Source organism: Bombus vosnesenskii, unplaced genomic scaffold (assembly GCF_011952255.1).
Source record: "Bombus vosnesenskii isolate JDL3184/JDL3185 unplaced genomic scaffold, Bvos_JDL3184-5_v1.1 scf7180000013294, whole genome shotgun sequence".
In the NCBI taxonomy this organism is placed as follows: domain Eukaryota; kingdom Metazoa; phylum Arthropoda; class Insecta; order Hymenoptera; family Apidae; genus Bombus; species Bombus vosnesenskii.
Genome location: NW_022882945.1, coordinates 1476840 through 1494468, shown reverse-complemented (window position 1 = coordinate 1494468; position 17629 = coordinate 1476840). Strand labels below are relative to the sequence as shown.

The 17629-nt window shown below is 38.8% G+C and overlaps 2 protein-coding genes across 2 annotated transcripts in view; one reads left to right on the top strand and one right to left on the bottom strand.

Annotated features, from left to right (window-relative positions):
* Positions 1-8511, bottom strand: part of LOC117233021 (zinc finger protein ush) — a 201799-nt gene extending 193288 nt beyond the window's left edge. The window contains exon 1 of the mRNA XM_033492867.1: positions 8006-8511. Within this exon, the coding sequence (XP_033348758.1) occupies positions 8006-8045 (40 nt within the window). The 5' untranslated portion in view covers positions 8046-8511. The remainder of the gene's footprint in view (positions 1-8005) is intronic.
* Positions 8512-14382: 5871 nt separating this feature from the next.
* LOC117232988 (Krueppel-like factor 10) lies at positions 14383-17384 on the top strand. Its single transcript, XM_033492816.1, has 3 exons — positions 14383-14600; positions 14921-15130; positions 15605-17384. Exons 1-3 carry the CDS (start codon positions 14547-14549, stop codon positions 16469-16471), a joined length of 1131 nt encoding a protein of 376 aa, XP_033348707.1. The 5' UTR covers positions 14383-14546; the 3' UTR covers positions 16472-17384.
* Positions 17385-17629: the final 245 nt, after the last annotated feature.

The window sequence follows — 17629 nt, the reverse complement described above, 5'->3', positions numbered from 1 at the left end:
TACGCTCGTATCTTCTGCTTATTTCTATCTTCTCTTCAGACATTTTCAAATACTCCCACCATTTAACACTTAAGCGATGCTTTAGGGTCTTGAATCGGCTCAGATCTTACAAACTTTCTTATAATTTCGTTCTTAACGCTTCTCGTACGTAGCCTCCCTTTTTTCATTATCACTGCGCATAACTCTGTTTGTTTTAACAGTTTTTTATTTGCCAGTGAAAATTGTACAAAATAGATACAGTTGAGTTTTGTATAGAAACTACTATTTTACATGTAACATCATTTTACATGAATAACAATCTTCGACAAAGCTGAGACGAAACCTGCAAAAATACGAAACACAGTAGCAAGGCAAACTGATAAGCGGATTCAACAAATCCTAATCGCACGAAGGTACACAGACGGAAACGTCGTGTAGTCAGAAAAGGAAACGAGGCGAGGAAAACGTTAAAAGATGAATATCACCATCGAGAAGAGACAACAGCACGACCTGCTGAAAAGGATTAATAAGCGAAGGATTCGATATTTAACGCTTCGACGACGATTACAGCGGGAACTTGAAGAACGCGGCAATCGAACCGTACGAAACGATCCTCCCCCAGAATGGTTTTAACCCCCGTGTCCAGGCGAAACGAGCCGATGCTGCGCGCAGATATTACTTACGGGCAACACGATTCAATAAAACATCGTATAAAATCATTGGTTATTAATTTGACGGCTACGCTCGGCGGGGGGTGATTGCTGCCTCTCCACGGGGTGCCTTTTATCCCTGGCATCGTCGATTACCGCCGCGATACAAGCGGAGATCCAGCCTTCTCCTGTACCTTGCCACGAAGAGGATTCGGTATCTCGCGACGTTGCTTTTTCAACGAAAAATAATCGAGATATTAAGGAAGGCAGGTGATAGCGTTTCGACCTGTTCACGCCTCGCGCTGTAAAGCAGATTCAACGGAAGCGAAAGCTGAGAGTGAGAAATAATTTTCACGCTAACATTTATTACCTTTGCGCGATTCAACTCAGAATTCGATATATTTCTCGTACGACTGTCCCTTGTACTATCAACGTCTGTTTCGTTTCTCGTAGAAAAGGTATAGAATCGCGTATTTGAAAAATGTGCTCATCCCGTAATTGGTATGGTGATTGGTTTAGTCAGGTGGACAATATGTTCAGAAACTTACAGATAAGTGGAAATATAAAAGATGTGTTATTGCAGGATCTTATAATACAATTGGTTTATTTACAATAAATGGATTAAACTGATGTTGGTTAAACAGAAAACCGTGGTTTTTTAACGTGAACTAATCACAATAACGTATTATAATTAAGACAACTAGATAGCTAATTTGCAATCTCGTCACCACGGATCCAACGCTCTCTCGACAACGTTAGTGTCACGTAGGAGACACAAGAAATCACGAAACCGATAGATCGCCGGTGATCTCCTCGCGTTGCAGTTTGAACGTTCCACGAATAAGGTGAAGAAATTGAACTTTCTATATGATAATAGGATTTATTATGCAAATCCAACAGAGTGACGATACAAGGTGTTACAACAGAATGATTCAAAGTGTTACAAGAGACTGGGGCGAGCGCTTATTTTGGAGGGCTTTTATACTGAGATTTTAGTCCCTCTGGAGGGGTTGTCGTCTGGTGTATCTCAAAGACGCCTGTCCCGTTACTATTTGGTTATTGTTTCGATGCCTGTGGTATGCAGAATATCTAGCCTATCCTATTACCGTCTCTGAGCGGGTGGCCTTCTTGAGCGTGTGACACTAGCAACACTCTCTCGACAACGCAATTCTCACTCTCCAACTTCTCAACTCACAATGACTGTTAACATGTTGGTCGCCCAGCGTAATTCGGCTAAGTTTCCCGCCGGGCTCAAATCCGACTGTCGGTACGCTTTTCGGTTAGAGTATTCCGAGGGATCTCGTGGCAGATATCCCAGATCTTTCATTTAGTCGAGAAGCATACTTCTTGTGAGACGCACATCAGTGATTTTTTCATCGTCAAAATGCCCAGTAGACAGCATGAAAATATATTTGAAAGTGAGGAGAGTAATATAGAATAATGGAAAAACTGGTATCGGCAGAAGTGACCAGATGGTCTCATATGCCACTACGATATGCAAAAGCATCAGGCGGTATCGGAAATTAGCATTTACTCTTAGGAACAGTTACAGTAAATGCTCATATTGTGTACCAAACAGCCACAAACAAAAAATACGGATAAGAAAATTTCGGGAAATTCTCGTTTCCGAATGGTCCGATGTGTCCTCAGAAAATACTGTGTCCGACAACCATCGGAAAAAACGAAGAAGGTGTCCCACCATTTGGAGATTCGTAAGAATCAGCAGGGCAAGCCTATAAGAAGGATGTGCACCCTATGTTACGAGAAGAAGAGGCAAATTGTCGCACGCCAAGAAGCGAGAAAAACTATAAAAATATAAAATATATTGTTCGAAGAGTCCAAAATCACCCCAAATGTGTTTGGAATGTTTTAACGAATACCATGCGACATAGCATAATATAATATTTTATCCAGAATATAAATTAATAAAAAGTATGATATAATGTGTTTTTAATATTTTTATGTTGTATATCCTATATATAATATCCTATATTTAATTAACTCGAACAAGAAGAGCGTCACCCATATTTGGGTTACGGGGCCCCCAAGAAAGCATACCCGTCACATAGATATGGGTAACGTGTCGACCGACGTGTTAATTCGTTTTTGTCCCTTAACAACCCCTTGTCTTTTGTCTTACCCCCACCATACACATGATCTGCAACCACTTGTTTATGACTCGTCCGATATCTCTTAGGCCTTTCGTCCACGATACTACATTATCGTACGTTGCATCTACTCGTTTTATTTGAAGTTTACCAATGTACATCATCGAGTAGCTGCTAGTACGCAGGATAGCTGGCGACAAACATTTCTCCAATTAACTTTCCATCGACGGATTCCTAATTCGTACTACAATTTACCATCTAATCGTTTCGCGTTACCAATAGAAAATTCAATAACCCTTGCTCTCCATTAAAATTCCGTTAAATCTTAGTTTAATCGTATATTCCATACAGCAAATGCAAGAAAAGCAAGAAACCAACGATTCGCCGATCCCTCGGCGATCGAGGCGAATTCTTAGTTCGCAGACGGAAAGAGTTGCTGCAACCAGGAACCAGTAATAACGAGTCGGCGATGACGCACCGATATCCAAAAAGGTAAAACAATTTTCTCTATGCTGCTTGCGAGATACCCCGACGATAAAACTGACTCTTACAACGACAAATTTTTCACATGTATTCAAGGTAAAGAGGGAATTATGCGAACGAAGAAACCAAAAAGAAAAACGTTCGTACGCGCTTGCTGGATACGAAGAGATAAGAAAAATCGTCTGGTGACGTCAATTATTTTTAATCTATCGCGTTGGTTATCGAGCACGAGGACCGTGCCTCTTCCGCGAAGGACGTATCTCGCCGTATAAGCGTTTAATCGCGCGCGTCCTTTCCGAAATCGGCGAACTTTAGTTGCGCAACCGGCCGACGCGCGTATTTTAAAGTCCTCCGCGACGATAAGCGGCAGATAGGTTAATCTTTAAAGCGATCGCGTTGCACCGTCGCGAATTTCAGGCACGTACGAACGCGGCCGACGAAAAGCCAGGAAATTTGAACAATTTCGCGAAGAATCGTTCTGTAAATACGAAACTATTCAAACGCTGGTATACAAAATTATTTATTGGAAACAACGTTCGCTCTTCTTCGTAGAAATAGCGGCGGACTGACTATTCATCTAGATTGCCTGCGTTGGATCTCGTGCCGGTAATTAAGACAGTAATAAGATGCTAATCTGAAGCTCGTAAAATTTTCTAAATACCCTTATAAACGTTATAAAAGTATGAAGTTGCTTTAGAAGTACGAAACATCGATCGAAACAGTCTCAGATTAAATTAAAAATACAAACTGTCATAGAAAAATTTCTAACATCTATTGTCCCACTCGTATTCTTCGAATTCGCGTATCCATTATTAACACTTTGACTACCACGTTGGTCACATATCACCGGCCATGGTTTCTCCTGTGACGCCATGGTGGTCATTGGTAACCGGAGCGCTTCAGCTTCTTACGATCGTAAAAATTGAATGAAAATTGACAGTTGGGGCATTTTGAATATAACCGACAAATAGAAGATACTTTGAAATAAAAAGTGCCCCATTGAACAATTAGACATTTTTATTAGAACTTCGATAAAAAAAAATGAGAAGAAATCTTGCATCTAACAGTGCACTGTGTTAGAACACTTTAAACACAAATGTGGCTCATCGATACAATCTGAACAATAGGTGGTCACCTTTTTCGTCCGATTTTTAGCAATTTTTTTATCCTAACTGTTTAACCAAACCACTGTACCGTTCGAAGCTGAAGTTACCCTTAAGAACCGGCGCAGAGGCAGCGAGTGAACCAAGAAAGGCCTGCTCGTTTCACGATCGCTCGTTATTAACTCAATTACCGTTGTTCCCAATTAGCAGTCACGCGCGTGGCTCAACGTGCCACACAATAATTACAGGGACATTAACGTGCAGGTGACAAAAAAGCGGTCGAACATCTTTTAGAAACTTGCACGAAAATTACAAAAGGGGAAGAGAAGGAGAAAGAGAAGGATGCGAACGATCGGAGACGAGAGACGACGTTTTAACGCGTTGACTGCTGCGTCATCCATATTCGGATGACAATAAAGTTTCTCATAGAGCCGCGTCATCCGTATTCAGGTGACGCTTATTTGACTATTTGCGAAGAATCGTCGTAGGTATTTGAAAAGATTTTCCACAGGGAGTAGTACAACTATTGAATTGTTATAAAAGTAATACGAAAATGGTTTATTAATGAAATTATTTAGAATGTAAAACTTTAAAGCATCGTGTACAAAGCTGAGGTTAGTCGGGATAATTTGGACAATAAGTTGTCGTTTTCTTTAAATTCTCTCGCGTCTTTGATCAGTACGTTCTTTTATCTGTATAACATAGTTTGCATGCGCGTCTACTGCATTTTTCCGAACGACGATATTATGCTGACTCCGTCGAAGACAAGGATTTTTTGTATTTTCAGACAACCCTGATAATTTTCCAGCTAACAATTCTCTAAATTTTCTAATATTTACATCCTTCCTTGTTGCAATTTTTAAACCGTCAAAGCGTTTACAACAAAAATTCCCAGAAGGAGTCGAATGCCAAGTTTTCGATGCCATTTGATTCCTTTTCCAATTGTAGTGGCATAAGAAAACATTTGGTCGGAATAATCTGTACCACACTCGTGGTCTGAAGGAGATTTCACTGAAAACATTGCGCGGCAGTCAACGTGTTAAGGATAACAAACGTGGTCTCGTCGTGAAATCGCGGAAATATCGCGTAAAGCGTGTTAAAACGGTTGTCTAACTACGAAACGATCATCGAGAATACTCCGCAGACTAAGAACCCTTTGGTAATTAACTGCATGAGTTACAGTGACTCTTATCCATATCCAGGATTATTCCTGTCTGTTATTACTAGCAACGATAAACCTGCGATTGAATCACATTCTGTTCCCTTCCCGTAGAAGAGAATAGTTTTCCCGTGTAATATTCGATTGAAAGTCCTGGAGAACTTAGAAACTTTGAAAAAGACGAAAGAATAAGATAACAGGAAATGACAAGAGTTATGAATTTCCCCGCTGTGACAACCGTTTAAACACGCCAATTTACATAAAATATTGCCTCTTACAAAGGAAAAAACATGGATCGCTAAATGATGCTTTTACAGGCGATCCTTAAGTATTTAGAAACTTAGAAAGAGCAAAAGTATTAAACGATAGAAAGTAATAAGAATTATGAGTGTTCCCGGCGAGACAGCCGTTTTAACACACTGTGTGCGGCGTGGCGATGAACAGGATGGAAAGAGGAGCGGAGAGGAGAAACACCCGGTTCGACGAGTCGCGGCCACGTGAAAGTGGCCGGCGACTTTCGTGATCGCGGGGGCCACGTGATCCAGCCGCGACACAAGGGCGGCGAGGGACGAAGGATCCCGTCGGAATCGGCACCCGCGATCTCGTCTGGCCTCGATCGGTTTTACGCCGAGATCCAGAAACATATACGTATACGCCGAGATACGAATTCGTGCAGCCGAACCGATCCCCGTTTTGCCAACTCGATACCATCGACAAAGGTCCTGCGGAGTCGTGGAAGCTTTAATTGGTGGCTGTAGGTAGGTACACGAGTGTCGCGAATCCGCCTGATTGCGTAAGAGTTCGCCAAAAAGAGATATTGGGAAGCACATTGGGGATGGCGAGTGAAGAAATAGAAAATTAGAGCGTGATGGAAGAGACTGTTAATTTTTTCGAAGTATCGAATACTTCGGATGAGAATTCTTTTTCTTTTTCACGGAAAAGCGATTTGGTATGAACATCATTGAGAAAAATATTTCGTGTATTGTTTGGGATATTAATTGGATCGTTGCGTGTGTATTTAATCCGTAATTATAGAATTTTTGTTTTATTACTGATAAACGTGATAAACAAATATTAGTGAATAGTTTGAATATAGATGTACGTGTAAGGAAGTTAATGCTGTCTGTTACTGAAATGAAAATACCATCTCATAAACGCACTTGTTTTTACCATTTCGCTTGCATGGAAATGTGTCTGCATATACATACAGTGAATTTCGCTACACACGTCAGCGATCAATGTTAACATCAAACAATTATATCGTACTTTTGCTGTGTAAACTACACGAAGTGTGCTTTTTCTTCTATTGGTATGCACGCGTCTTTGATAAAAGAACTGTTAGTGTTGAATATATGAAGAAAAATGTCGTCTTCCAAAGTTAAGAATTATAGTTTATAAGAAGTTTGCTTCTTATGAAGAATGTACGGTTTGTTTCGCAATAGACGATAGTAATGTCTAGGTTTCTATGTACCGCAGAATTCCAGAAAAGCAATACAAAACCATTCTAAGTAAAGACGCAATAAGTAGAATAGGTTAATACGACCGAAAACAAATTTACCAACGATGAACTCATATATAATAGTATACATCAAAGATAATATTTGAATATCTACTTGTAACAAAATGGCGTCAAAATTAATATATAATGGCTTGTGACAGATACGTATCTACTACGTATATATGTAGATATAACAAATTTATCGAAACATATTTCCTAACTTTAATACATTCCGAGACACGTTGACACTTCAACGTATCACAGTGTTATATAATAAAATATTAATTCCAATGATCTGTAACGGTATTATATCATTTTCCCTGATTAACGTACAAATGTGAAATGCAACGATTTCTATGACATTGGCGTACGCACGCGGTTCGAGCGCTGCATGTGTGGTCAACCACGTGATCTGCGAGAGCTCGAAAGGTCAGCTGACAACAACCGACCTGTCGAATGACAACTGTTCTCTCCCAATACCAGCTAACCTAACATTCCAATCGATCGAACGAAACAGATACAAAAAAATACAGAAAAGATCGTGCACATGATTGATTCTCTACAAAAGAAAGATAATTCAATACCCCTGTAACGTTAAATCTCGATCGAATAACTTCGAAGCTATCTACGTATGTTCCCGCCAGTAAGATATCACGATACAAACGCTGATTGGCTAGACACGTTATGCAGTATCGAGCTCGTTCGAAAAGATATAACCGATAAAAAATGGCGGAAAGAACTGTTGTCTCCGAGAAAGAATTCTAACCGACGCGAATCAACCGAGACAGTTTGCATGGCACGTAAGCGCCGAGTGGAAACGTGGTCTGACAAGCAAAGACGCCCAATCACCTGTCAAGCAACGTGGTGGCCGGCTTAAAAGCACGCCGTCGAGAAACCCGTTTTTCCGGGTTGCAGACACGATTTAACATGCGTTACGTGAGAAATACGAACACGCGGAACGTAGACGAAAGAAAGCGGCAGAGTCACGGGAGAAATGAAGGAATCGCATATCGGTTACGACTCACGTTTCAGTGGTTTTGGATTGCTCTGCTTGCGGCGTGACATCCTCTGCGTTCTGCCATCACCAAATCAGCGTCGACATGCTTGACATCGTTGCAGGTACGCGCGAGAAGACGAAGGTCGGTCGTCCCAGATCGTCGTAACGTTGTTGACATATAACAAGTGACACAGCACACGAAACGAAAATTTAAGGGTAGACGAAACAGGTTGGTTTATAAGACGACAAAGCCAGGGAGACAAAGAGATAAAAAAGCAACGAACAACGAACACTTCGACAGGCACAAAAATACGATTTTTCCGATCACCGGACAATATACGTCTCTGATAAATGATACTTCCTCATCGATTCCGGATTGTTCTTTTAACCCGCTCTTGTGGTTCCTTCTTACCCCGCGTTCGCAGTCGGTTCTCGCGTTTTTCACGCACAAACGCCGATGAAAAACGTATACACGCACCACGACGTAATCGTACCGCGGCCGCTGTCAGCGAGCAACTAAACAAACGCGATACCAAACAACCCCCACTCCTGCAAATGCAGCGTGACTACGTGCTACTAAGTAGGGGAATCGGTGAGGGGGGAAGCTCCGCCCATTACTCGAGTTCAGCTTTTGAAAGCGGGAAATTTTAAAGATGTGTTTACCGGCAGAGAATGTTTGTCGAGTGTATCAGATGGCGGTAGTGCGTCGATATACATGATATCGATTATCTGAAATTCAAATTAAAGGAATCCGAAAGATCTCCGAAAAATACTGATAAAAGAAGATAAAAATTAAGATAAGCTATATCATTTTTTCAATTATAGAAGGAATTTAATGATTGATGTAAAATATTATATAAATATAAACAAAATACAATCTCAAGCGTGATGATCGATTATTGTCATTCATATTGGTGATAACTATCGTGGGTTTTATTTTAAAAAGCCTGCTTTATGAATAGCAAATAATTTTTGATGAAAAATAGTTATAACTATTGGTTGGTAACTTGGTAGAAGTTCTCTAGCGACATCTACGGCCGAGTAGTATAGTTTTAACACATAATGTAGCTATTCTCATCTGGTAATCAAACTGAAATTTTTTAAGTTGGCAACGGTAGATATCAGAGGCATCATGTGTACCGACAAGAATATATTTTGCTCTATCTGCTTATACGTTTACATGAATCTTAATGTTAGTTGGAATTAAATATAGATATGCATAAATAAAATTTGAATTTCATAATTATGATTTAAAATTGTAATATAATTTTTTCATATCAAGCTACAAATACATGTTGTTGAAAATTATTTTGTTTTAATTAATTTCTTTAATTTGTCATATTTTACTATATAATCCTATCCTAACCCTATATAAATATATTAATTCAATTTTCATTTCACAGGTAAAATATTTACAGTTTTATTTTACAGGTAAGATATCATCGTCGATGCTTATTTCCCAAGGTTGAAACTTCCACTCGAGGCATTTTTATCCTCCATATTTATTTGCTTCTTCGGCCGTGGATGAGAAGTATGTATCCTCAATCCGATCCAATTTTTACGTGGCACGGTTTCTTCGAATGTAAACAAGTCAAAGACCAATTATTCCCACTTCTATTACCGAGAAAGAAAGATACGTGCTATTTTCGGTCGTACAACGAGACTGAACTCAGACGATGTACCAAATGTATTCGCAATCGAACTTCGCGATATATCAAACACATCTCCGCCAACAATACGAACACTGTCCTCTATCGAACATACTTTTGGCCACGAGTCGCTGTGAGTATGCGTTACTTTCCATGAAGGGCTATGACCTGTTTAACAGACACGCCCCATGCTTTCAAACCCGTGGATAACATAAAGCAAAAAGTAAACCGAACGCAGTAATAGACACGTACACTATACGAACATACATAAATCGCGGATTTTTATGTATTTATGGAAAATTTAGAGGTGTAAACATTTATTGGTCAAACGTACCTATAATATTTCCTTACTTATATTTATAAAAGTATGAAATTGCATTAGTATTCGCAATCTAAACATAATACGCAGTTCTATACTTCAACTGTAACGAATACGGAAGATTTCGAAGAACGGAGAAGAAAGAATTAGAAGGTTAAGTCAGAGGCATCGCCAAAAATAGAACGACGAAATTGTCAACAATTGCATTTGTACAACAACAAACTACAAATTTAACGTATAAACGATGAGATATGTAATTGTAATTCTGTCGAAGTGCTGTCTGAAGGTCGGACAAAGGAAAAGACGCCGCAAGGCTAATGGCGAACGCAGGAAATTTAAAAAACAAAAATAGTTACAGAAAGGAACCATCGCAGCAAGACAGTCGCAAAAGTAAATGCATATTTCTAATCAATGCGTAATTCTAATTATATGAGCATAATATAGTTTTGCAATCGTATCGAGTAATAATTATTCAATAATTTAGCATACAGTGCTGCTGTAACAAAAACATTGATGAAATAGCACGCCCTTAAGTGAACTCAATCGACGGATGCGCGTGTCCGCAGGCGAGCCTTCGTGTTGACGCAAACCGAAGAAAAGCGTTACCTCTATATTTTCGAGCAGAGAATCTCGAACCTTGATAACTGGTATATAGATAAACATCGAGATTCTATGAAAACATTCTCGAGTTTACCAACTTTTCCTTACTACGTGTTACAAAACAGTCACAAAACAATTAAGTCTGATAGTGCAATTTTCTTGTTTGATAAAAATTTTCATTTTGTATACTCATAGATAGATTTCATACATATCAAATAAATTGTATACCAGTGTTATTGTGCCGCTACTATAATCCTTGATATAATCCGTGTCACAATAATCTGTGATACTACAGTAGCGATATAAAAATTTAATTTCTATTTGATATTGAAGATTAAGATTTCGAATAAAAAAAATTGTTGAAATTTAATATTTAAAAGACGAACCTTGTATCTTTAACCAGTTTCCTACTTAAGCTTTGCATTATTTCTTTTTGGCGTCTTTCTTGACACATACTAAACACTGTGGTTATTTTTGTACGTGCTTTCCTCCTTTGTTTGGTGCATGTTTAAAATGCACGTAACGTGCAACGTTCAATCACTTTAGTCATGTTATTAATTAAAATTGCGAAACAATACGACACGCTATATAATACGAAGATCGGGGAAGGTCGTGCGGTCGGCCTTGAGGCCCTCTACGGAGAAAGTAAGATAGAGGAGATACAAGTCGAATGTTTTGAACGAAATTCGTTCGATACAAGATACACTTTACGCTTGAGGACCCGATTTTTACGAACTTTCGGTTAATCATACCGGATGCTTCTCTGTCACGTTCTCTTACTGACTTAGATATTTATTTTAAAAACAATGTCAGCGATACTTTTGCAGAGTTAACACGAAGCCAGCGATAAAGCATGAACAGAAAACGCACACACGATCATCGATCACGAGTTCGTCGAATGATTCCGTTGTTGTCTATCGTAAACATTGGTAGCCATTCGTCAAATCGACGAGACGCGTGGCTGCTCACGAGAATCGATATAAGTTAATTAAAGACTGTAAAATTATTAAGAGCGACGAATAACACTTATAGTTCAGTTCACTATACGAACACTCGATAAGAGAATGATGAAATACTAACTAAATTTTTTGATAAGGGCTTTCGTTATGAAAGAAACAATTAAAGTGATTTACACTCCGTTATTCTTCTAATCTTACCGCGTATTTTCCGATCGTTCATGGGAACCGTTGTCGATTATTCACGGCGACGTAAATAAGCATGGAGCGGGACTATCGAGTGTTCTAATCGTTTTACCAATATAGAGCGCAGTCGAGAACGATAATGCACAGAGAACAGTGAAGATATCAAACGATAAAATCAAATTTACTAAAGACACAAGAACACTAAGGGAAAAGAATTTACATAGTAATATTCCATGCGATTGCTCGCTGCGTGATAAGAAGCTTGTTCAAAAAATAGCGATAAGGAACCAATGGATATACGTAGAAAGTCACATAAAACGTGGAACTGATTCACGATTCTACGCCTTCACCTGTTTCGAGCCGACAAAAATCTAAGAATTCGTCCAACGATATTGCTCGTTCCGACGTCTAGTCGACGCAGCAGGTCATTCTCTTCTTTATGAATCATTGCATTATGCATTGAATATGCATTAACAAAAATACGCAATTATGTGTGCCCTACACCCAATACGATTAAATGATAAGCTGCTATGAGAACTCTATTTTCAAAGCCGATTATGACGTACATAGATTGTTTCTTTCAACGGCTTCGACTTCGAACATAGAATAATTTGAATGTCACGAATTCCACTAAGATGACGTTAATTCGTAAAGCCTCTTAAAGAATTGCGTTAAGGGACTCGTAACCCAAGCTTGTTCATTTGTTAAAAGAAGGAAAAGATACTCGCGCGTTAAGTCTTAAAAGGAAATTCGTAATTTCGAAATCTTTCGAATTCTTTTTATTTCATTTCGTCAATTTCATTTCGTAAACATGATAGATGATCAGGATTCGACACCATTACTTTGCCAAAGTGAAATATGGTCACATTATAATTGAAATAAATGAATAATCTACGTTTAAACCTCCTTAGCGTCTCAGTAGGTCATGTTATATGAATTATATTAAAGATGATAATAGATAGATATTTTGTATGTTCATAATCTGTTTAGCCTATATTACGATTTTCTATGAGACGAAATTTGAAAATCATAAAAAATCTAAAAGAGCAAGAAGAAGATATATATTTAAAGACAGAATATAATGACTTTCGTAACACGTGGATTTCAAAAGTAGAAAGGAGCCAAATACGATATAATAGATTAATGACGCGCAATAAACATCAGTTGTCAAGTTGTTGTTTGTAAGTTAACTATTTGTTATCTTCTTACGACCCCATTTTGTTTTAGTGCGCAACCGCGATATGTGGGCCACAATATGAACATCGTCTCAGTTTACGGAGATTTCCGCATTTCCAAGAGAGACGTCGTGGAAAATCACTACGCGTTCATAGTAACAGATTTATCAAAGGACAGAAGTTTTTTTCGATACAACCATTCTATGTAAAAAACTAAAAATGCAATTTCTTGTATCTATGAATGGCATCGATTATACAGCATAGTGCTATATACGGTCTTCAAGGCGAATTCTACCACGTTTGCATTCGAAACATCATGAAAAAGAAGAACAAAAGAATATTCGCTAAATATAACATTCAGCGAACGATAAAATTATTCCATTTTCCCTATATGAGCTGTCTTTAAACGATCCGGCTTTAAATAAATACGGCTGCGAATTTCTGCCGATGCAGACATTCAATCAATCAACCAGCCGACCAATTTGTTCGGCAGAGAAGACGCTGCAGAAAAATACAACGGGATAAAGAGAATGATGGAAGAGGAGAAGGGAAAGAAGAGTCAAAGACCAGCACCCGCCCGAGCTGAATTCGAATTAACCAGTCGCAAAGTAGGCGACCGATATATTTACCGGCAGACTGCATCAGAATGCTTCCTCGTTAAAATCCGACCTCCCGACGACTTCGCTTTCCTAGATTTTTCAGTTACCCGCTCTGTTCAACCCTCTCCATATACTACGCGTGTATATACATAGGTATATTGTTCCTTTAAAACACGAAAAATACTCGAAGAATAAGTTGAGAGAAATCCAGATGCAATAAACCAATAAATGTCAGAGCGGCTGCAGATGCATTGCTGCAGACTTTAGATGCGTTGAGGGAGAGTGACATGACAAGGATGCTGAACGGTGAAAACGACATTCCTAGAATCGTAATATATTTTTCCTCGTTTATCTGTTAACAACAAAACATCTTCGAGAAGGTCAAAAATGGTAACCGGATACGGAAAAGCTATTAAAAATGAAATCATCGAAGCGTCATACGCTGTTGTTTATAAGAAGGAAATATTTATGCAGCGAGCTTAGAAACTCTCACGTTACAACGGGGCAAAGGGGGAAGGGAGGGGGAAGTAAGTGTGGCGAAAAGGCAATTCGGAGGCTCGCCGTGGCTTGCGAACGTTCGGTCGCGGCCAGACTACATCGACGAAGAATCGCAGGAAGAGAAAAGGCGAAGAGATAGAAAGAGCGAGTTAGATAACTTCGAAAGGAGGTGTAGGAGGGTTGAAGTTGCATGACGCTTGGTGAGCGCAGCGATACCATGACGTATCGACCGAGCGCGCCACGCAGACTGACGTCATGATCACGGCCTCAGTCAGACCGCGAGCACGTGAACAGCACGCTGGTGATCACGCGGTCGTCGGCTGATAGTACTCCGCTGATTGGTCAACTACGGCGAGCCCCTCCACGCCATTGGTCCGAGTGAAGCGCGCCGCATGATCACACACACAACTAGCACGGCGTGTCGAGCCAACCGACCTGAGAAAGCTTCATTGCATTACCAGACGTTCAACGGTTACGTCCCTTAACCTTTTTTCGCTCGAAATACGGTATACGTGAGACCGCGTTTTCTCATCAACGGGCGAGCCTCTTTAACGTAGAACATACTCACGCCACATTTTCTCTAAAAAATGGATGCTAATCAAACACCTCTTTCACCACCGGCCTCACCCCAATTCAAACACGTAAGTGAACGTTGAATTAAAAGTACCGCCACTGTAGACAGACTAGCTGCCCGCGAAATATGAACGCAGCTGGAAACGGCAACCTAGACCTGTTTCACGTAATTCATTTTACATCACAATGTGTCTTCATTTCTATTCTTATTTCATATCATTTCTATTAATTTTTTCTTTTCTCTCGTATTTTTCTCTGCTTCGTACATTTTTTAAAGATTTTGTAGATTTTCTGTTTATAGTTCTTTTAGTTTATATTTCTCTGATGTAGTTCTTATAATTGAATTCATTATTTAATGCTTAATTAAAGAATTATCTTTTCTTTCCAGATTGAACCAACGATTCAGTCTTCGTTCAGCGTTGCAGCACTTTTGGGAGATAAACTTCTGCAGAAAACGAAGGCTGCTGATATAAACGTGAAGAAAAACGATGACGGAAATGCACGGCCTGGTTTACCTCCAACTCCACAACCTTCTGATTCGGAAGAAGATGAACCTTTGCGAAAAAGGCGATGCGTGGAACAATGTGAATTGGCAAAAGTGAGTATTATGTTATCGATACTAGTAGCCTTCTCAGTATGCATCTTCATTGCAAAACTACCTTTTTTTGATTTTTTCTGCCCGATCGACAGACCACTCCAATGTACATAGACGCATGCGCGCATGCTTTATAGAGTTGTTTTGCAAGATGACCCCATTTATTGCGTGCATATTGCGTGCGTTCACTCGTACACCATTTTTGATGCTTATCCTTCGAGCAAATGGTTTATACCTTCTGATGGTAGTCGTTGCAAAGTAACATTTGAATCCGTATTTTCCGAAATATATAGATGTCTCTTAAACGAATGATAAAAAGCCTGAGCTTATTATATTTTCACTTCTTTTTAATTTTTTCTACATAATAACGTAGAAAATATAAATACAATATTTTGTCGATCTATCTAACAAATTTTTGTTAATCTAATTATCTAAAGAAAAGAATGAATTGTTACAAATATATATTTTTTTAAATAGTTACTCTTAGACGGTACGCCACCACCAAGTCCAGAACCAGCCCGTGTTTCGGTGATAATGCGTGCCAATCGAGATGGTACCTACAGTCCTGCCAACTTGATACCAAAGATTACCACGATATGCTCACAATCAGTTCCACATGATCCACAGCATATCTCCAGTTCACAGTCCGAATCGACTACGCGGCAAAGTACAACGGAGCCGGAGAACATACTGAAGAGTCTCAAATTCAAAATGAGTTTGCGGAAAGAAGAGATTATTGTAAATAATAAAAATACGGACCGCGAGACTGTACAACCAAAATTACATCCTCTAGCACCAAAACCTGCACCGATTATGGTAACCGGACTTTTAGGATCGCCTTTGGTTCTTCCACGAGCTCCTCTTTTATTAGTAACTGCGCCTCCAACTACAACAGCATCAAGTGTAACTGCACCAGAGTCAACTGCACGACGTCGTGTTTACGAATGTGAACATCCAGGTTGTGGCAAGAATTATTTTAAGTCATCTCATTTGAAAGCCCATACACGAACCCATACAGGAGAACGACCATTCTCGTGTCCCTACGAAGACTGTAGCAGACGATTTTCAAGAAGCGACGAACTTTCACGGCATAAGCGAACGCATACTGGAGAAAAGAAATTTGTCTGTACTGTTTGTCAGAGAAGATTTATGAGAAGCGACCATCTGGCGAAACATGTTAAACGGCATACCAGAGATAGGTCTTCATCCGCGAGCGTCTCCGGCGCTCAACCTTCTGTCACGCAAATGACATCCACACCTTTAAGAGTAAGCCTACTTCCGGTTATAGCACCACGTATAACACAATCGACTCAACAAATAATTGCACCGCAATTAACAGCTTGAAAAGTACGAGAACAGTGACCTGGTATCACTTAATATTTAAACTTGTATTTAAAGCAGTGAATCGAGCTTTAATTATCGCAGAACTAAGGACCATTCCAGCATCATGAGAATATTAAGATTGTCTTTTGATGGATAATCAAAGGCAATATTTTACGATAACAATAGATATTCTCTGCGAAAAAATTTATCCCAGGAAGATTTTCCTAAGTCCACAATCAAACAATAAAATTGTCGGGGAACATATCGACTTTGAAATGTGAACATTGCAAGAATACGAATACGCTCCTATATGTCTTTTCCGATGTGTGCCACAGTGTAATCGTGTAAATTGAATTAATAAAAGCGTACTTAAAAGGAAAGAACTTGAAGGCACGAGGAGTGGTGATAAGTCATAAAATGAGGCTTTCTTTGCCGTCCGTGAACAAAGTACCTAAGTGTGACTGTGATCTGTGATGCATAAGCGCGTTGACCGAGAAAAAATATTTATTTAAAAATGCAAAGACAGTTTTTATCAATTATATACATAACGGCTATGCAAAAGTGTTAAGGATTATGCTATTTTCATTATCTTCAACTAGTTATACATATATGTATATTAATTAAGGTCATATCTATCTATGTGTATATATGTATATACATATAACTCGTCCAGTTAAGTGATATACTAGACGAAGTAAGACTTTAATATTATGTATAAAAATAAGTTTTAAAATTTTTTCTACAGAAGCAGAAATTAATTAAACAACTTATATACTTTCATATAAAAGTGTCGTTAATATACATGAAACTTAGTACACCTTACACTATCCTTCCTGTATTCTTAGACATCTAACTATATACGTTATCGATTTACAAAAGTGTCTTAATCAATTTTATGTAATTCTTATAATTAGAGATTCTCGCTTGATCAACTAGTAAGTAAAGTGTTTTATAAATTACTTAATTAAATATAATTGCTAATTTTGACAAAAATGATCCTTATTATATTTTTTATAGATTAACATAATGAAAATACAACATTAATAAGCGAAAACTTGATAGTAAATCTTTAACTTCTCAACTTCATAAAAAAAGTAAGACCAATATACATGAATAAAAGATCATAGATCAAGATGACTAATGAAAGGAAAAAAATTGCTAGTACAGTATCTGTTGTGT